The sequence below is a fragment of the Ziziphus jujuba genome, chromosome 7, assembly GCF_031755915.1.
Source record: "Ziziphus jujuba cultivar Dongzao chromosome 7, ASM3175591v1".
Classification (NCBI taxonomy): domain Eukaryota; kingdom Viridiplantae; phylum Streptophyta; class Magnoliopsida; order Rosales; family Rhamnaceae; genus Ziziphus; species Ziziphus jujuba.
This window is the reverse complement of record NC_083385.1, coordinates 6,567,943-6,589,770: the sequence shown is the minus strand read 5'-3', so window position 1 is coordinate 6,589,770 and position 21,828 is coordinate 6,567,943. Positions and strand designations below refer to the sequence as shown.

Sequence of the window (21,828 nt, the reverse complement as noted above, 5' to 3'; positions counted from 1 at the left end):
AATATTTGATATATATATATATATATATATATTACCTTTTAATTGCCTTCCAATAATTAGGTAAATAAAAAAAAATTATTGTTAACAAGTAATGTTTATAATTACATTAGACAAGTCGATCTATCATATTCTTAGAGAAAATTGGCATTATAAGTCACAAGTTTACCTACCTAAATTAATATTTGTATAAATATTATAAAGTGGATAAAAATTAGAGACAAACAAAAATTAAAAAATATGTAAGAAATATATTTTCTGCAAACTAGAATTTAAAATTTCGGTTTTGATGATACTCAATACATGCACACTTAACTCTCAAATATTCATATCAATGGTATGTTAACAACAGTTGAAATAATATTTACAAAATATAATATAATTGTGATAATTATTTATATATATTCTAATTAATAAACAATTTCATTAAATATGTATTTTTTATTAATAATAATATATTTTTAATGATTAATGCTTAATGCTTATTATAAATCGATTAATTAAGAGAAATCTAATATCCATTCAAATTTTTTTATAATTTTAATAGTCAATTTGGTAATTAATTAATTAAATAAACTAATTCCAAAATTTTAATAAAAGCTTTTATTTTTTAAAATAAATTCTCACTAATTTTCATAATTTTTCATAAGTTTTTATTGATATTCAATAATTTTTAATATCTCTGTAGACATTTTTATATTTTAAATTTTTAATATTTCTATCGATATCGAAATGTTAAATCTTAACCGGTACAAACATATGGAGTAAAAAAGTGGTTCCGATAATAATGACTTACAGTGTGTTGAGAGTAATGCTTTGAAAGGCACTTGAGGGGCTATGTTCCGGCTAGCCTCGTTGAGATACAAGAAAAAAATATCAGGAGACTAAAAAAGGCATAAAATTTGGGATATTACACTTATGAGACGTGCCTGTTAGAAGTTGGACATACCTTCTGAGCATAAAAACGTATTTTTCTACACCTCAAATAACGATGTATACCATCTACTTTTCATAGATATAGTTAAATTTATTTTTTTATATGAATTTAAATATAGAAGTTACATTTTTTTTAATATTATAATTTAACTTTTGAAAGCATACGACTCTAATGCTTTGAAGCTTAGGCCTCAATTCATAAAAGTCAAAATATCTTCTTTAAGGCTTGGGCTTTCTACAACACTGTGCCAAACATGACAAATATCCCAAGTATTGTACAATGCCAAAATTGAAATTTAACAGGAGATTGACTCTTAGAGGATCTCTAATGACAAGTGCTATTTTGTTATTCATATTTTTAAACTTTGGTATTAGCATATTTTTTTCAATAGTAGATATCAGTATTAATATTAAATTTTGGCATTATTTTTCCAATACTATATGTTAGAAAATAGCATTAGGTAAAATGGTGCAAGAAAGAATAGTGGACTGAGTTGAGTTCTACCCCCATTAAATTTTAACATTAAACAAATTAAAAATTATATTATTTAATTATATGGACTCTACAAATTTTATTGAAATAAAGGTAATTAAAAAAATACCAATTATATTTTTAAAACCATATTTGATGTAAAAAATGTAATTGATATTTTTTTATATTGTGTCATTAAAAAGCACGAAAAGCATAAATATATAACATTTTATTGCTAAAACGAAATACCTTTGAATATGCTTCAACCCCTAGCTTTTTGTAACGTACTTGATAGGTTATGTGACGATAAAATATGAAAGATATGTGACGTTATTGTGATGACGTGGTGCATAATGTACCAAACAGCCAAGTCTTTCTATTCGAATAATGATATACGTTATCTTAAAGTGGGGTCGTACGTACGTGGAGTAAAGAAATAATGACATACATGAGTCGTTATTTTTATAAAGCCTTTTTGGTAACACATTTATTAATTTTCCGTTTTTAGTTATTTTATTTGTGTAGGATTTATATTACTTTTTAATGATAGTTTAATAAAAGCAAATATACATTTATATATATATATATATAAGATTAAAAGATCATTGTTTTGTGAAAAAAAATATATATATATATATATTGCATCTTTATTTTTGTAATTAAGAAAGAATGTCCAATTATCTTCATAATAAATATATGTTGTATGGGCATCCTCTACACTTATCTATATCTGAAGTATTGAATTCGAGTAATCATATTTCATTATAACTTATTTGTGCTACATTATAATTTGGTAAGATAATTATCCTAAATGCGTAAATTGTAGACGGCTAAAGTGCGAGTTTTAAATAAGAAACGGAAAGCAAAAGACAACCAAGCAAGCACTTAATTAACATCTCTTGATGGATGCAAACGGCTAGGACCCAACCATCAAATTCAAAAAATTGTGAGACAGAAAGTGATAACTTAGTTAATTAGATCTAGATCTAGACTTGGATCGTAGGAGAGAGAACCATCTAATATGATTCAGAAGAAAAAAAATCTTTTAAGTTTTTTTTTTTTTATCACATATAATAATTTTTTTATTTTTGTGTCTTGAATTCATCAGCTAGCTACCGATTATAAATATAAATAACTTATAAACTTAATCAACATTTTAAATAGGAATGTCTAACTAGCTGATTTTTTTTATTAAAAAAAATGTCATCTTTAAATTGCAATGCCTCGCTTGCTATATCTTTTTTGTGAAGCTTAGAATATCCCAAATGATTCTCTATCTATTTCACTCTTTTTATTTTAAAGAATTAATTTTTACAGCATTTCCAATAATACTTTTTATTTTAATAGAAAGCATTTTGAAAAATTTTAGGAATAAAAAGTAAGATTCTTTATCTAATTCCAATGGTAGTCTATATAACAACTTCTTATTTTGTATTTCACAGAAACAATTATGATTCACTTTTTTTTTTTTCTTCTCCTAATATTGAAGCAGTAGCTGAAAAAAATTAAGATATGAATTTGTAAATAACAAATTAATTAAAATTATGTATAGAAAATCATAAAGCTATAGGTGAGTTCATTAAATGCTTTATATAAAGAGTGATTTGAGCTTTTTATATTTGAAGAGCTAAATTCCACTATTTATTTTAGTTTTTAAATTTAGAGAGTCTATTTTGAAGTAATGAAAATCATATATGGCTCTTTAAAATAGGAAAAAATAGGAAAAGAGTTCCAATGAGCTTTTTTTTGTTGGTTTTTTAAAGTAAAAAGTGGTTTTGATTTTCGAGCCAAATTCATTATCTTATTTTAATATTATATTAGTTTAATTCAATGCATTTATATAATATTTGAAAAAATATGTAAAAATAAAGATAAAATATAAGTATAATAGTAAATGTTTACAGTAAAAAGAAGAATAAAGAGTGTTGTTGAATATTACCTTTAAATTTTGCTATTAATTTTAAAACATGCTCTTTTTAATTGAAATTATGTTTTCAATTTTAAAAAATACTTTAAAAATATTCTTATAATTAATGAATGATGATAATTAATTGAATAATATTTTTATTAATTAATAATATTAGAACTATTAAAATATTTATTAAATTTATTTATCAAATAATATAATAGATAATATAATAATATTTATTTTTATTTTATTTATTTATTTATTTAATAATTTACTTTTTCATAATTAAATTATATAAACATACCAATGTTTTAACATATATTATTTTGTAAATAAATTTAATAAATATATTAACACTTTTAATATTAGTGTTTATTAATACTGTTGGCAACTATATTTAAACATTAATAAAACAAAGGCACGTAAAAAAGGTAGGGGTAAAAATGGAAAATAACAAGAAAGAATAAAGAGACAGTCCGCTCATGCCAGGAAAATGAGCTGGCAGCATTAAATGTTAGAATTAAGTTGGATGGCTATCGTTAGAAAATGAGCTGGCAGTATTAAAACGCACGATGTGAGCTGTTGGAAAGCCAAGCGTGAATTGAGTTTTAAAGCCATGGCAGCATTAAAACGCACGATGTGTGCTGTTGGAAAGCTAAGCGTGAATTGAGTTTTAAAGCCAATTTAATGGGATACTTGATAAAATGAAAAATATTAGATGAAATTGATTTTAAAAATTAATTTTTTGAAATTTAAAGAATTTATTTTTTTAAAATTTTTTTATAGTAGTTGGTTAATTATATAAGAAAATAAAACTTACAAAGTAATTAAATAAATTTATATATTAAAATTAAAAAATAAAATTATATTTAAAAAAAATATTTAAAATTAATTTTTTAAAAAATTTCAAAATGATATATTTTTAAGAGGATTTATTTTCTTTTTTAGTTTTTCATATTAAAAGATTTATTTTCTTCTGAAATCTATATATATATTTTTTTTAAAATTATCCCAAAAAAAAAAATTTCACTTTGAATCTGACTCGAAATAATAGGAGACCTAGACATATACCTACCTTAGAAGAAATGAACTAACGGACAATCACTTGTTGATGCAGTGTCATGCATTGCAAAAAAGAGGTTTAACCTAATGGTCGAACCCGATTCACCTTACTCTCGTCATCCATGTGAAACGGTGGGACAAATAATTGAAGTGTAACAAAGGACATGTCACTTGCATTCTTGCATCATATTGCTTTTTTTTTTCTTGGTATTTTCTTTTGTAATTATTATAATGAAAATACTCCAACTTAGAGTAATTGTACGAAACAAAAAACAACACCCCTCCCGCGCACCACCACCCCCCCCCCCCCCCCCCACCAATATTACTGAAAATATACGCATTGAAAGATAAATTAATTGAGATTTGGGTCATTTGTTAATTCCATCTAAATCTGTGCGTTCCAAATCTATGAAAATGATACTAAATTTATTTGTCAAATAATATAATATATTATAAAAATAATATAATAAATAATACACTAATATTAATTAATTAATTAATTTAATAATTTTAAATTATATAAATATACAAATCAATAATATTTTAATATTTATTATTTTTAAAATAAATTTAATAAATATTTTAATATTTTTATTAAAATCAATATTTTATATTTATATAATAATATATAAATACAATTATAATTTTTAATTATTAGAATTAACTATTTTAAAAATATGGAATTTAAAAAAATCTAAATGAAAATTTTCTATTTCCAACCAAAATAAATAAAAAAGAAAAAAAAATAAATTTTACAACTTCTATCTGATTTTGAGAAAACCTGATCGACCTCTCTATCTTTCTCTCTCTATATTCAAGAACTGGTACATTTTGGCACCTTTTTTTTTTTTTTTTTTCTATTAAAGAAAAGTGTCCTGGAAATTTTAGCATAACACGAAGATTATTATTATTGTTTTTTTTCCTCCAAGAACTGAATCGAGAAGAGCGGAAAAAGTAAAATAGAAAAGTGGAAGAACGAGTAGGTTGGAATTTTTCTGAATCGAGTTGAAAACTTCCATTTACCAGGTTAAGATTTTAGGGAGAGAAAAAGAGGGATGGAGGGTTAGGGCTCCTGATTTTGAATTTAATTTTGATTTTTTTTTCTTATTCTTAAGATTTTTTGTTGCGACATTGCATAGATACGACGTGATTGTCCGTATACCCTTGCATGAAAAAGCTTTTCCCCGTATCGGTGCGGTGTCATGCTTTGTGTAACATTTTTTTTTTTTCCTTTTTTTAGTTTTTAACAATGCTATATATACGAAATTTATTTATTAAAATTTTAATAAACTATAATATAAAAATATAATTAATTATATATTGAACATTACTATTTATTAAAATTTTAATAAATAAATTTATTAAGTATAAAATTATTATTTTATTTTTTAAATAATATTATAGGTATAAAAATATTTATTAAATTTATTTATCAAATGTTACATATTAAAATATTATTGGTTGAAATATATATATTATTTAACTATAAAAAAAATAAATATTTAAATGGGCAAATAAGTTAAAAATCAACCAATTTAATCTTACTAAATCATCTACTATATTATTCCGTAAATAAGCTTGGTAAATATTTTATATTATTGATTTTTTAAATGAATTTATGTGTTTTTAGTTTTAAATAAATTACACAATCATATTATTAAAAAAAAAAAGAAAAAAGAAAAAGACACATAGCTTAAATTTTTCCTCATGTCGTAAACTTGTCATAAGGACATTATGGTCAGGACATACATTTTACGTAACAAATCATCTCAGTTGTATATATTATCATATAGGAAAAATAAATATCAATTAAGTTTTAAAAATATCCTATTCACATTTTATAACAGTAGTTATCAATGTGTCCATAGAAATCTAATAGGTTGTTAAGTAATGTGAAATTACTGTATCATAACTGTATGCATATAAATTTAACATAAATATGTAATTTGTTGCAATAACTATATGACCCTTTGCAACTAAAGAACGAATGAAAAAAAAAAAAAAAAAAAGGATCACAAATTTTTAATGACAATAATACACTTGTTACAGAACTCTATTATTTTCTATATCCAACTTATTTAAGGTCTGCTTAGCATAGTTTATAACTTTTTGAAAAAGACTTCTTGTTTTAAGGCTCAAAAGTGGCTAGCGAAAACATATAGATATTTTTGTGAAAGTGTTTCATGATATATGCTACTCATAAACCAAATAATGGAGGTTTGCTTTAAATTTAGTTAGTGTTTAAGGGCTATTATAATTTTTTTAACAGGCTAACAGCTCCACTAATTCAGTTCATAAGCAGGAAATGCATTAGTGATGATAATTAATTTTCATAAACCAAAATTTTGATTTATATCCAAAATATTCAACAAGCTATTGATTTTTTTTTTTTAAAATTTTTTGCAAATTAAGATATTGATCTTTATCCATACGAGTCTGGCCACATAATACTGTTAATTTCTGCATATGCAAAACAAGTTTAATAATCTTCCTTTTCTTTTCTTTTCTTCTGTAAATTGAATAATTTAAGAAACAAATAAAACAAAGGGCATATGAGTCCTACGAGCAAGTTGAATATGTTAATAAATTGATATTATAAAAATTGATTAGCAATGAAAACATTTGTAAATTGATTAAATAGATTTAAAAAAAGGGTTAAATACATTTTGTAGGAACTATTACATATTTTGTATTTTACTCCTTAACTTTAGAAAGCATCACATTGCTTCTTGAATATGTCAATTTAGTAGTATTCTTCAATTCTTCAAATGAATTTGACAAAATTAGCTTATAAACATCAGTTAAAAATGAAACTAAAATTATTTTCAATGGAATTTCATTATGTCAGGACCCGTCCAGAATTCCTCCTCCGGAACCCTAGACAGCCCTGATTCCAGGAAAATACCACCGAACCTTCCAACGGAAAATCCAGCAGCACCTCCCCTAAGGGATTTACTTACCACAAATTTACCTGCACTGAAAACACACTTCAAAAATATCCCCTTATTCCTCCCACAAACTACAAATTGGTTCCACAAATTTCAGCACTTCAAAACAAAAATACAGTAATCCAGTGCAAGATAAATACAACAAGAGTGAAAGAAATAGTACAACTGCAATAAAGAAGAACAGGGTACTTCACGAAGTAAAACAGCGATGAAGATCAAGTCCGCTCTGGATAAACACCGACAACCTGGTACCTAGAGGAACGAAATTTAAGAGTGTGAGATGCTAATCATCTCAGTGAGCGACCCTACTACTATACCATATAATATCACAGTAATAAGTATAAATAATAATTATTTGGAAATAATAATTTCTCTCAAAACCCTTACAATTCTCTCAGTTGGAAAGGTTCCCCTTTTAAAACATTTTCACAAAACCCTTTATTCATATTCCCCGAAAACCAAGACATCAAATAATTAAATACCGGAAGCAGTAATAATTAATTTTATTTTTCCAATACAGTTTCCAAACATTTTATTTTTAAAACACAGTTCTGAAAATCATTTGATGCACCCACTATATACTAGTGGCGCCAGAGTACCCAGCGTCCCGAGGTACTGCCAGACAGGAGGTTATAGAGAGAAACCGGCATACGGTCGCGTGGCGTCCCACAGCGCCGCTGCTAACCTGGTGTCCCGGCCAAAGGGGGGTGGCCACCCTCTTAGATGGCATCCACAGGACACCCTCATAATATCACCTGCGCGCTACTCACACCCACCTGCGCGCTAATCATATCCGTGTGCACAATATCCATATCACATATATCATATCACATAATCAGAACACCAGTACGTGCACGGTGCATCTAAAAATCATAAAATCCATAAATTTAAATCATAAAACAAATTTTACATTTTTCATAAGCATAGCGGGCATAATCCATCCGCTTGAACCGGGAAATTCTCCACAATTTCTTTATAATCAATGCCATAAATTCCATGATTTTCAAATCCACCAACTCCCAAATCCATCAATTCAAATATCCACATTTTCCCAATAGCATAAATAATTTCTCGAAATATCATAATCAAATCTCATAATATTTCATGGGCATATTTTATAAAAATTGAAATCACCAACATAACCCAATATTTTCCTTGAAATATTTGAAAATCAAATCGTGCCCAATTTACCATTAAAACCACACCAATTTCAAAATCCTCAAAACCATAAAATAATTTCACATGGCATAAATTGGTCAAATACACATTTTCTTAAATCCGATAAATTCACAAATAATTCCACAATAAATCAAATAAATATTTGGCACATAGAAATTAAATTCCAAATATTTAAATCACACATTATATATTCACCAATTAAATTCCCAAAATTAATTTGAAGGTGGGTCACTCACCTGGAGCACGCAATTAACCCACGATCCACTACGGGATCAATTCTACGACTCACCGGTGCTCCTAGAACAAATTTCACAGACAGTCAAATAAATTAATATTTTATTCAGGTAAATAATACCCGGTATCCGGGGGGTCAAAACACAAACGATATCTAGAATTTACGAGTTATATACCGAATCGAAGCTCGAGTGATGCTAATCACAGATCCGGTCTTAATTTTCGATGATCGTACCCGACGGGGTTTGAATTTCGTCGGGAAGCCTTTCGGGTTTCGGCTTCGCAATTCTCCCAAACCGTCGCGAATTGGCGGAAACGGATGCCGGATTCAGGTTCAGGAGGTCGAACACAGCGGACTGGAGCTGGCCGGAATTTCGGGTACTCGCCGGAACAGTAATTTCCGGAGGGCCGCCACGGTCACCGGCAACCGTCGCCGGCGGCGGCGCGTGCGGTGGCCGTTGGCTGTGAAATTTTGTAGACTTGTAGATCGTGAGGAGAGCAATCCAACGGGATCGGCGGTGAGCAAAACGGAGGTCGGACGGCGGAGACATCACCGTTTGAAGATTTCCGACCCCTCGCCGGAAAACGCTCCGATCCCGGCGCGTCGGTGGTCCGATGGCCGTGATTTTTGGTGGGTAGGCCGGACTTGAGGAGAGGATGATGGGTGTACGGCGCGTGTACTGTATATCGGCCGGAATAGTGCCGATTCGCGGTGGCCGGCGGTGGAGGGGGAAAAATCGCCGCCAAACTTCGGACGTCCGATCCGGGCGCGTCCGGGGCCGTTCACCGTGAAATTTGGAGGTTTTGCCGAAAATGAGGTGGGCAACCTGGCTGGCCGGCACATGTACAGTAACTAGGCCGGAAAACGTGAAAATGACCGGCGGCCGGTGACTCTCTCTCTCTCTCCTCTCTCTCTTTCTCTCTCTTCCCCGAGTGTTTTAACAAATAAAAACCCTGCATGACACTGTTCATGCCACGTGGACCAATCAGAAGCTGACATGTGGCATTTCACTGTTCACCGACCCAAAAACATTAAAATAATACGGTATCCGGTAAACTTCAAACGTCCATAACTTTTTAACCGGATGTCCGTTTTGAGCGTGCCGCTAGTCTGTGAACTCGTATCGACGAGCACTTCACAACCATGCACGAGTCAAAGCTCAATTCCCCATAAACAAAAAGTCAACTCCGGCACCCCTTGGACAGTTTGGTCCGCAACTTGTTTCGTCCATAACTTTCAAACCATAGCTCCGTTTTCGACGTGCTACCAGTCTACGAACTCGTGGCATCGTGCACTTCGCCACGGTACGCTGGTCAACTCGAAATTCCCACAGAGTCAAAAAGTCAACTTTTGACCCCTTTCGGTCAACGGTCAACCTCGGTCAACGTGCACGGATTCCGGTGCGATTTGGGACGGGGTGTTACACATTAGTTGCATATAATTATTTTTATAAAATAAATTTAATAAAAATGCATGATTAGACTAAAAAAGCAAAAATTAGTAGATCATTGGACAATGTAATACTTTTTATCTTCGGTTCCCACAAATTGTAATTTATAAAATCACCCTTTTTGAACCGTAGTTTTATTTTATTTTAACATCCGCTGTCACAGGGTTATCAACAGATGAAAACCATCGGTGGCATGCCCCCAGCGTAGCAGTAAGTTGCTGACAGCTGCGGTGGTCCTCTAGTGGTGTCGGTTCTAGGGGTTTCTTTATTCACCAAAAAAAAAAAAATTTTTCTTAAAACGTTTATTAGTGGTTTTTAAAAATAACTTCCATAGGCCAGCATACGTATGCTGAAGACGCTGTTAGGCCTTTTTTGAGATGGGTTATGATGGTTCTCTAAACAAAAAATTAAAAAAAGAACAAAACAAATTGGATATTACGGTAGCAGTGGCTAGGAGCCTGCCACAACTCCATTGCATGTGCTTGGCGGTGGCCACTTATAATGGAGGAGAGAGAAAAATAATGAGAAAATTTTATTTCAAAATTAGAATAGCCAAAATTTATTTCAAAATTAGAATAGCCGTCTAAATCATGGATAAATATCTCAAATCTATATTTATAGTATAAAAAACACTAGTAATTTGAATATATAAAATAATAAAGATAAATTATATAAAACACATCTCTAGTTGAACTTTTTTTTATACGAATCTTCTATTTTCCAGTAACTGCAGATATTTTATTTGTTGGTTTTAAGTATTTTTCAAAACGTTGAATGTTTGCTTTGAAAGTTGTGGCTTTACCACATGGGACTAGTATAAGACTCACCACCATGTCAATGGTTATCACATATGCTATTATACAACTAGTAAATCACTTTTTTGTATTATCACCTATATATGTCAATGAAATAATCTATGTGCTTTTTTTTATTTTTTTTATTTTTTTATTTTGATGGTTTATATTGGTAATGAACAACATTTTTTTAGTGCTGAGAAAAGAGAAAATGAAAGGATGCTTCTTTTTTTTTTTTTTTGGTGGGGGGGGGTAACGAAGGAAGTTTCCAATCTCAATTAATTGGCATGATTCCATTTTTCTTTTGGTAAATTAATTATCCTGATTTTATTGGCTGGGCCTATTAGTGTAGTGGTACGCTGGGCCCATCAGTGTAGTGGTACGCCTGGCCTAGTAAATATTTTCTCTTTGTATAGATCTTTGTCCATATAAGCAATGCTGTACCTCTGTCTTTTACCATGTCGCTTCTATGAATAGCTTCCCAGTTCCCACTATCGCCACCACTTTACTCATCACACGACTTGCGGCATCAAGGACTCCCCGCTTTTTATCGAACGTTGGTCAGTCATCTTATCCACATGAAATTCTCACAGTTTTTATTTATTTTTATTGTCCAATTTCATGGTCTATTTGGTGTTAATGGCTTCGATCAACATATCTTTGATTTTTTTTTCCCCCTTTGACACGTATGCTTTGTTTTTGTTCCCTTTATTATTTAGTTGTATCATCTTAATGTACTGTTTTAACTTTAAAAAATGAAAAAAAATGAAAAATCTAAATGCAGTGGCAAAAATTAACAATAGAACTTTTGGTTTGTATGAATTTTATTTACTGGGTGAAGAATTTTAATCGGGCAATGAGTTCGAGTTCGTCAGGCTACAACTTTAGAACAGAGATGAAGCCATCCGGGCTGTACCTAAGGAGAAAAACTTGTAAAACTGTTATATATGTCCATATGGTAAGGTGGTCAACTTACATCCTAGCACATGTGACACGTCCGTCATAATTAAGTAAAAAAATAAAAAATAAAAATGGCGAAAAAGAGCATATGGAGTGAAACGGGAATAGAAAAAAAGGGAGTGTTTTTGTTTTTTTGTTTTTTTTTTTTTTTTTTTGGTTTTTTCCCGAGAGGATGGTGAAAGGATGGTTTTTTTTTTTTTTTTTTTATTTTTTTTAATTAAAAAATTAAAAGAGACACATGTCAAAATGTAGGACTTCGTACCATGTGGCTCACTAAAGTTTTTCGCTTTTTTCACGGCATTTCCAATTTGTGAATTGCTACAAATTTTTTAGGACGTAATCATATAGATGGTTATTTAAAAATATTTTTCAATGAAATTGTCGAAAATTTGTGTAAAGCCGATATGACTTAAAATAAAATAAAATAAAATAAAATAAAAAACCCACATGAACATGCCTCCTCAATTTTTTTTTTCTTTGTCCTTGTTAGAGTGTAAATGTACAAATGTGCCCCTCCTTTTCTCCCCAGACTAGTATTATCCAAATTTCAAATTTTTTTCTTTCATTTCTCTTCTTGATTTTAGTACTTTTTTTTTCCACTTATATATATATATATATATTATTTATTATTTATCCCCAATTAAAATTATTTTATATAAATGTAATGCTTAACTACAAATTCATAGTAATATAATAGTTATTTTCTTTGAGTGAAATAATATAATAGTTATTTAATTGTTATTTTTTTAAGAAATACTTTTTTTATTGCAATTAGTTAGTAAAAATAAAAAATAAAAAATAAAAATGAATGTGTTCTTTAATTTTATTTTATTTTGGTTATTTAATTCCTAAGAAAATTAAAATATATAATTTATTTCATTTGCATAAAAGTGTTTTTTTTTTTTTTTACATATATATATATTAATAATTTATAGGATTAATAGGATTAACATTCTTTCCTCATCTAAGCTTTTAAGGACATAGTAAAATATGCATGCTACTGTATAAATTGTCAAGATTTATCTTTTCTTTTATTATTCTATTTCTTTTTCTATTTACATAATCTAATTAATGATCTGTGTAGCAGCTAGCAAGATTTGTTTGTTCCTTTGGTTTCTTTTTTTATTTTTTTTCATTCTTTCTTTAATTTTATGAATTTTCAATCTTTGGAAGACTTGTCTTAATTCATTGGGATTCTCAATTTCCTCGTTTTTTGTTATATTTCATGTGAGTGTTCTTCTAACTGTATCAACATATTTGTAAAAGAAAATTTATAGTTGACCACATCAAAATTTCAATAAAAAGTACAGTTACTGGAGATTTTTTTGTACCTTTTTTTTTTTCTTTTCTTTCTGTTTAAGTTCTTAAAATTCTATATCAATGGATATAAATGTTATGGTAAAAAATTCAACAAAGATTTTATATAAAATTCATAAGTCTAAAAAAAAATTGTTTTATCAATTAATCAGTTACTTGTTCTCTTTCCTTTCTTTTTTTTTTTTTTTTTGGGGCTGAAAACATGGCTATTATTTTATAAAATGACTAAAAGCACGAACTACTCAAATCATAATGACTTTTGAACATATTAACATTGATATCAGTTTTTATATTGGACTATATATTTGTGCAAATATAAAGTAGGTGAGGTAGTTTTTTGCTACCTCCAAGATCCATATAGGTAAGGGTGGGGCCATTACCCTATGTTCTTTAATTTTTATTTATTTTGTCTTGCATTTTAAAACAAAACTTTACAGTTTACCTTTACGGCTATATATATAACTTCCCACTCTCACCACCACTTCCTACATCAAAAACTCGACTTGCAGTATCAAGGGACTCTGCCAGTTTTTTATACGACATCGGTTAGTCGTCCTATCATTTTTATGCCATTAATTTCGATCCGTTTTTCCTTTTAATTTTAAAATTTTTTTAATAGTGTCCAATTTCATGGAGTATTTGTGTGCATAGCTTCGATCCACATATCTTTACTTACTTTCTTTTTTATTTTTTGTTTGTTTTTAATTGTATTTTTCTCACATACATGCTTTGATTTTGTTCCCTCTTTTGTTATTCGTTAGAGGGTTAATTTCAATTAGACCTCCCGATAGATCACATACGATAGATCACACCCTATTAGTTATGGCTTCTCCCTCATATTTAATCTAGTAAATTTTCCTTTTTAAAATGGACAATTTTATTCACGTGTCTTTGCTATATTTAATATACCAAAAATTAATTAAAAAATATTAAAGAAAGATAGAAGATTAAGCAAAAATCCTTGTAGGCGTGTGAAGACAAAGACCACACCGGACAGGTCACTCTGTAATTTGTGGGCACAGATTCTCATCTTTATTTATTTTTCTTAATATGCTTTTAATTTACTTCCTTTAATTGTATGAAATAAGTGTCTCCTTTTTTTTTTTTTTTTTTTGGGTTATAAACCGTATAAAAAATGTGGAGAAAGAAATGGGAAAAGATTTTTGGTAAAAGACATAAAGTAATATGATTTCTATCAACCACTCAGATGTTGATTTCAATATTTAACTATAAATTTGATTCTATTCCATTCTCTTTTTTATTTCACTCTCTTTTACTTTTAATTTCATTAATGAATCCTGCAACTAAACATCACCTTATATTTTTCCAATTTTCAAAAATCATAAACAATGGATCATCTTTATAAAAATAAATAAATAAATAATAGCTGTGATTATTTATTTATTTATTTATTTTTTGGTTGGTCCATAATAGCTGTGATTTTTTATTTATTTATTTATTTTTTGGTTGGTCCATAAAACAAAGTTCTACCTTCATATATCTAGCATATGATATCCCCTAATTAATTTACGTTGCTTGTTTTGTCGTTTATGGACTTGTTGAAGCTGGGGCAAGGGAAATATGGAAGAAGAGAAGGTTTTAAAGGACTTCCCTGATAAGCAAATAACAATCGACATTAATACAGAGAAATTGGAACGTGCAAGGGTGTCCCCTGATAGGCTTCCCATCACGAAGAGTCCAGAGATATTGGAACCGGAACATCACATTGATAAAGATCTGAAGAGGCCAGAGGAATCGGAAGCTGACGGGGAAGATACGAATGATTGGATCATCTACAAGGTTCCCAACAAACTCCGGAAGATACGGCCAGCAGCTTACACTCCCCAACTAGTTTCAATTGGGCCTTTTCACCATGGCAAATCAAACTTGAAGGCCATGGAACATTATAAAGCCAAGTACACGAACAAGTTCCTGAAGCGGTTCCGTAATCATATTACGATGAAGGACTTGATGGACGAATTCAAGGAACTTCCGAAAAGAATCAAGCGTAGCTATGGAGATGAGAGCTTTGAGCCTGATAATAAGCAAAAGTAGTGGATGGACTCGGTGCCCATGATCTTACGAGATGCCTGCTTCATCCTTGAGCTCTTCCTTAGAAACCACGAAAAGCATAAAGAAGAAGATAAGAAAAAGAAGCAACTGCATGATAAAGAAATCAAAGATTGTGCCTGCTTAATGTTTTGGCCCTTCTTTAGAAAGGACGAAACTCAAACTCAATCTCCCGATAAGGAAGAAACTCAAACTCAATCTCCCGATAAGGAAGAAACTCAAACTCAATCTCCCGATAAGGAAGATAAGAAATATTCAAGGGACTACATATTACGTCCATGGGTTAAGGCAGCTATACAACAGGACTTGATATTGCTGGAAAATCAGATCCCCTTTTTTGTTCTCATTGATCTGTTTAAACGCATTTATGAACGCGATTTCTTAATAGAAATTACCTGTGAATTCTTCATTGATTATTACAGGTTTGGAAAACCTTGCACCAAAGAGGGTTCCAAGAAAAAACCTCTCTGCGAGTACACGGAGGAGGAAAAGAAACAACTGGTGATCAAAAAGAAACAACTGGTGAACAAAATGAAACATATCAGACATTTCACCGATTTGGTTAGAAAGTTTATTTGCGATGACACAGTCAGTTTTGGAAACAGTACCGAAGATATGACCCTCTGTCTCCACTCTGCAAAGCAACTGAATAATGCAGGGGTGATGTTTCGGTGTCCTAAAGATGGTAAATATTTGGCGAGCATAGACACTTGGCCCGCTGTTGAGAATTATAATAAGTGCTGTCAGTGGTGGAAAGGCCGCGGTTGCTGTTGGTTGAATCGTTGCTGTTGGATTAATTGTTTGGAATTGAAAATACCCCAGTTGAAGGTCCAAGACAACACCGAGTGCATTTTCAGAAACGTCATGGCGTTGGAGCAATTTTCCTATCCAACTGAGCCTCGTGTCTGCAATTACATTTTTCTGCTGGATCAACTCATCGACACCGTTGAAGATGTGGATTTGCTGGTCGACAAGAAAATCATTGAGAATTGGCTTGGCACCAACAAGGCCGTGGCTGACTTGGTTAACAAACTCTGCGACCAAATTGTGACACCTTGTTTCTTTTATTCTAAAATCTGTGGAAAACTTAACGAGCATCACGAAAAAAGATTGAACGTTGCCAGGTCAACCCTCAAGAGGGTTTACTTCAAGGATATTTGGACTGGCAGTGGAACTGTTGTTGGGCTTGTTTTCCTTGTATTCTCCCTCTTCTCTACCTATTCTACCATCAAGAATCTCTTCTTTGTAGGAGGGAAAAATATGACCATTAGCCAGCTAGATAAAGTATCAAGTGTGCTTCCTTACTAGGTAGACTTTTTTTATTTGTTTTTGATTTTATCCAGATGTAGGTGTCTAGTTTTGTTGATCTTGTAATTATCACTGTTTATGGGCTTGAACCCAAAATAAATATATAAATAAATAAAACAACTGAGCATGAGCATGTTTTTGCTAATAATTGTTTTTGGTTTTCAATTTTCATCTAATAAAAAGATGGAAAAAAAAAAAAAGGTTGATTGAACGTTAACTTGGGTAAAAAAAAAAAAAAAAAGGGTTTAAATTTTTTAATTTATTTTTATTCAAGTTAAAGGAAAGAGCTCCACATATGAAATTGAAAATAAATTTAGAAAAAAATTAATTAGAGTAATAAAGGATCTGACATCTATATGTTAAAAATTAAAGTACGACCATTTTTTCTAAAAACTTACAGAAAATGGCTGAATATAATTTTACATGATTGAAGATTTTTATTTTTATTTTTTTTTCCATCCTGACATTTTACCACTGTAGAGTCTAGAATCCAAAGGTAATCAAACGTGATTACCGGATTGTTACTTTTACTCTTTTTTGGTGATTTATGTCAAATGCGATTAGAGATAAAATTTCCATTATTCATTCTTTCGGACACCATAAAAGTTATTATTTTTTTCAGGATAATGATTTGAATTGAAATCCTCTCATTTTATTACAGATAGAACAAAGTAGTGAATCATTAAAAATGTGTACTTTGGAAGTATTGTCATATTTTTTATACCATTGTTCTTAGTTGTTTCAGTCATTGTCAGCATCAAAAATATGTCTTCTAATTAACTGACATTTGCCGATTTAATGAAATTATCCAACTCCATTGTTTTTTTTTTCTCGCCAACCGAACAGAGTAGGATAAATGACAAAGAACAATTTTTTTTCCCCCTTTTGGGTCCTATCAATAAAGAATAGCATTGACACAACAAAAATTTCTACAGCTCTGAGCATCGATTGTCTTATAGTGCCAAAATTGTATTAAAAATTGTCGATAATTAGTCATGTACTTTTTAATTCCTGGTTGGTGGAATAGCTGGCAATGGCATGAATGATTGATTTGGACCTTGGGCCCTATACTTTGGAGTTAGATATACATGAGCATATATGTAAGTGACACCTGAGGCCTTATCGGTTAGCCTAATCGCAAATTCAGTCACAACTGTTTCCTCCATATATTCTGTCAAATTTCATGAAATTGTGTGCATACATATGGCTTGCAATGTACTTTTATTTTGACGTCATATATGACGTTGCTTGTGCTTGTAACTGCATCTTTTGAGTTTTTGACCATCTTTTTTATGCTGGTGACTAGTAAGCTATATCCTTCATTATAGTTTCAATTAAAAATGATATTGATTATCCTGCCTTATGTAATTTAGGCTATCATTGATCATCTCTTTAGAGTCCATAAAGCATGAACCTTCATGTACATAATGTTAAAGTAATAGTACAAATGAAGAAAGTAGATATTTTTGAGGCTGAATTCTCCAAGTTGTACCATGCTCAACATCAACTCAAGAACATTATAATTATGCTTTACTATTTTTTTTTTTTTGTTATACATTTCTATGTGCATATCTCTGTGTTATTTCTAGTTTAAATTTGTATTTTCCTTACAAACATCACTCCTGAGATTAGACTTGCTGGAAAGCTCGTTGAAGCTGGAGCAGAACTCATGGTTATATTGAATTGGCTCAAATTTTAATCATTTTATAGCGACCTGCTTTTCTGTTCATAGGTTCAAAGTTGTTTAAATGCTTGATTCTTGTACTGTAGTCACTGATTTATTCTTGGAGATAATTTATTGAAGATCATAGATTAATTAGAGCATTGATTGTGGTTATTGCATTGGAGTAACTCATATTTGTATCTTTGTCTCTCTTTTAATTTTCAACCTGTACTGGCGCCAAGTTTAAAGTGAAGTTTTGATGAGAAAAATCTGAACTTGGATAAATAATTTTTTTACACAAAAGTAAGGAACATGGAAAGCGTGGAACTAGGCTCCCCAGTGGGTGTTGCAAGAAAGGTGCTGCTCCCGTTCATTTCGCTCTGTGGCGTCTTTAACTCTCTTGTTGAACTTACAGGTTGAGCATGCTGCATTTATTTCTAACGTGTTTGCATATTACTGGGTTTGCAGTCAATCAAGAAATGAGTTTGGCCTGCCTAAAGCTGGGTCTTAACTCCACAGCCTGCTATCAGAAACAGAGAGTTCTTTTTTTTCTGCCTTTGCATCATACTCTCTCTAAGTTTTATATTTTTGACTTAGGTTGGGATTTTAATATGTCTGGATTATGATGACACTTACTGTGAAGAGTACATCGATATAGAGGGATGGGATGGTAATTATATGTGCAAGAATGTGTGTACACGGGATTTTTTAAAATTTTTATTTTTTAAATGCAGCCTAATAATTTGACCAAATATAGGCGTAACGATTAGAAAAATTAGTTGGTTTATTTTATTTTATTTTATTTTTTTATTTTGTTATCTCTCCAGCCATTGTTTTTTGCAAAGCAACTGAATAATGCAGGGGTGATGTTTCGGTGTCCTAAAGATGGTAAATATTTGGCGAGCATAGACACTTGGCCCGCTGTTGAGAATTATAATAAGTGCTGTCAGTGGTGGAAAGGCCGCGGTTGCTGTTGGTTGAATCGTTGCCGTTGGATTAATTGCTTGGAATTGAAAATACCCCAGTTGAAGGTCCAAGACAACACCGAGTGCATTTTCAGAAACGTCATGGCGTTGGAGCAATTTTCCTATCCAACTGAGCCTCGTGTCTGCAATTACATTTTTCTGCTGGATCAACTCATCGACACCGTTGAAGATGTGGATTTGCTGGTCGACAAGAAAATCATTGAGAATTGGCTTGGCACCAACAAGGCCGTGGCTGACTTGGTTAACAAACTCTGCGACCAAATTGTCACACCGTGTTTCTTCTATAATGATATCTGTGTCCAACTTAACAAGCATCATAGCAAAAATTGGAATGTTGCCAGGTCAACCCTCAAGAGGGTGTACTTCAAGGATATTTGGACTGGCAGTTCCACTGTTGTTGGGCTTGTTTTCCTTATCTTCTCCTTCTTCTCTACCTATTCTACCATCAAGAATCTCTTCTTTGCATGAGGTAAAATATGACAATTAGCTAGCTAGATAAAATATCAAGTGCCGTTCCTTACTAGGTCGACTGTTTTTATTTGTTTTTGATTTTATCCACATGTACGTATCTAGTTTTGTTGATCTTGTAATTATTACTATTTATGGGCTTGAACCCAAAATAAATATATAAATAAATAAACAACTGAGCATGAGAATATTTTTGCTAATAGTTGTTTTTGATTTTCAATTTTCATCATATAAAAATCAGGAAAAAAACAAGGGCTGATTGAACGGTTACTGGAAAAAAAAAGTTTAAATTTTTTAATTTATTTTTTATTCAAGTTAAAGAAAAGAGCCCCACAAGTGAAATTGAAAATAATTTTCAAAAAACTTAATTATAATAATAAGGGATCTGAAATCTATATTTTAAAAATTAAAATACCAGCATTTTCCAAAAAAACTTATTGAAAGTAACTGAGTAATTTTATATGATTTAAGAAAAAAGAAAAAATTCCATCCTGACATTTTATCACTCTAGAAGTATTAAACATGATTACTGGATTGTTACCTTTACTGTTTTTTGGTAATTTATGTCAACTGCAATGAGATTTAAAAATTCTAAAAGCTACTATTTGTTAGGGTAACGATTTGAATTGGAATTTTCTCATCCTAAATATCAGGGACAAAAAATCCAATTATAAGTATATATTATTATAGATAGAACGGAGCAGCGAACCCTTAAAAGTGTAATTTTGGGGAAGCATTTCTAGTATTGTGACACTTTTTTTGTCCCGTTACACATGGAGTAATAAAATGAGAGTTACACAGTAATGAAAGTGATTATTAGCTCCTATCTTTCTAGAGACATATGGAAAATGGCCCCATCCTTGGGTTTGTCTTCCTTTAATGGATCTGGTGGGGGGAGAAGGAAAGGAAATATTCAATCCAGCCCATACGGTTTTGTTTTCGTACGGCTACCTTGTTGCGAACGAAAGCCTTCTTAGTTTTTTGGATCATTGTAAGCATCAAGGATATGTCTTCTAACTAACTAACATTTGCCAATTTAACATGTTGAAATTATCCAACTTCATTTTTTTTTCCTCACCAACCGAACATAGTAGGATAAATGACGAAGAACTTTTTTTTTTTCGCCTTTTGGGTCCTATCAATAAAGAATAGCATTGACACACTAAACAAAAATTTCTGCAACTCTCTTGAGTATCGCTTAAATGTCTTATAGTGCCAAAATGGTATTAAAAATTCTGGATCATTATTCATGTGCTATATAATTCCTTTTTTGGTGAAACATGTGCTATGTAATTCCTGGTTGGTAGAATGGCGCGCTGGCAATATTATGAATGATTGTTTTGGCCCTTGGGAGATATACTTGGGAGTTTGGATATACATGAGCATATATATATATATATATATATATATATATGTGGTACGTTAGGCCATATCGGTTAGAGTAATCGCAAATTCGGCCGCGATTGTTTCCTCCGTTTATTTTGTCAAATTCCATGAAACTGTGTGCATATATTGTACTTTGATTTTGAGATCATATCTGACGTTCTTTGTGCTTGTAACTGCATCTTTTGAGTTTTTGATAATCTTTTATATGCTGGTGACTGGTGATCTATCATTTATTATAGTTTCAATTAAAAATGATACTGATTATCCTGCCTTATATAATTTAGGTTATCATTGATCATCTCTTTAGAGTACATATATACGGCATGAACCCTCATGTACATAATGTTAAAGTAGTAGTATAAATGAAGAAAGTACATATTTTGGAGGCTAAATTCTCCTCCAACTTGTACCATCCTCAACATCAACTCAACAACATTATAATTGAGCTTTATTTTTATTTGTTATACATTTCTGTGTGCATGTCTCTGTGTTATTTGTACTCTAAATATGTATATTCGTTGCAAGGTCATCATTGCCTAGATTAGACTTGTTCGAAATTTGGTTTAAGCTGGAGCAGAAGTCATGGTTGTATTGAATTGGCTCAAATTTTAATCATTTTATAGCAACCTCCTCTTCTGTCCATAGGTTCAAAGTTGTTTAAATGCTTGATTCTTGCACTGTGGCCGCT

General features: G+C 30.8%; 1 protein-coding gene across 2 annotated transcripts in view; it reads left to right on the top strand.

The window, feature by feature from the left end:
* LOC107433488 (UPF0481 protein At3g47200-like) overlaps window positions 1–16,785 on the top strand; it is a 165,348-nt gene extending 148,563 nt beyond the window's left edge. The window contains exons 1-2 of one of the 2 annotated variants that reach the window (XM_060819256.1): window positions 11,450–11,542; window positions 14,825–16,785. In XM_060819256.1, coding sequence (XP_060675239.1) covers window positions 14,841–15,314 — 474 coding nt within the window. In that variant the 5' untranslated portion in view covers window positions 11,450–11,542; window positions 14,825–14,840 and the 3' untranslated portion in view covers window positions 15,315–16,785. Of the gene's footprint in view, window positions 1–11,449; window positions 11,543–14,824 lie in introns of those variants that run through there. The other variant, XM_060819255.1, reaches the window with a different exon arrangement.
* Window positions 16,786–21,828: the final 5,043 nt, after the last annotated feature.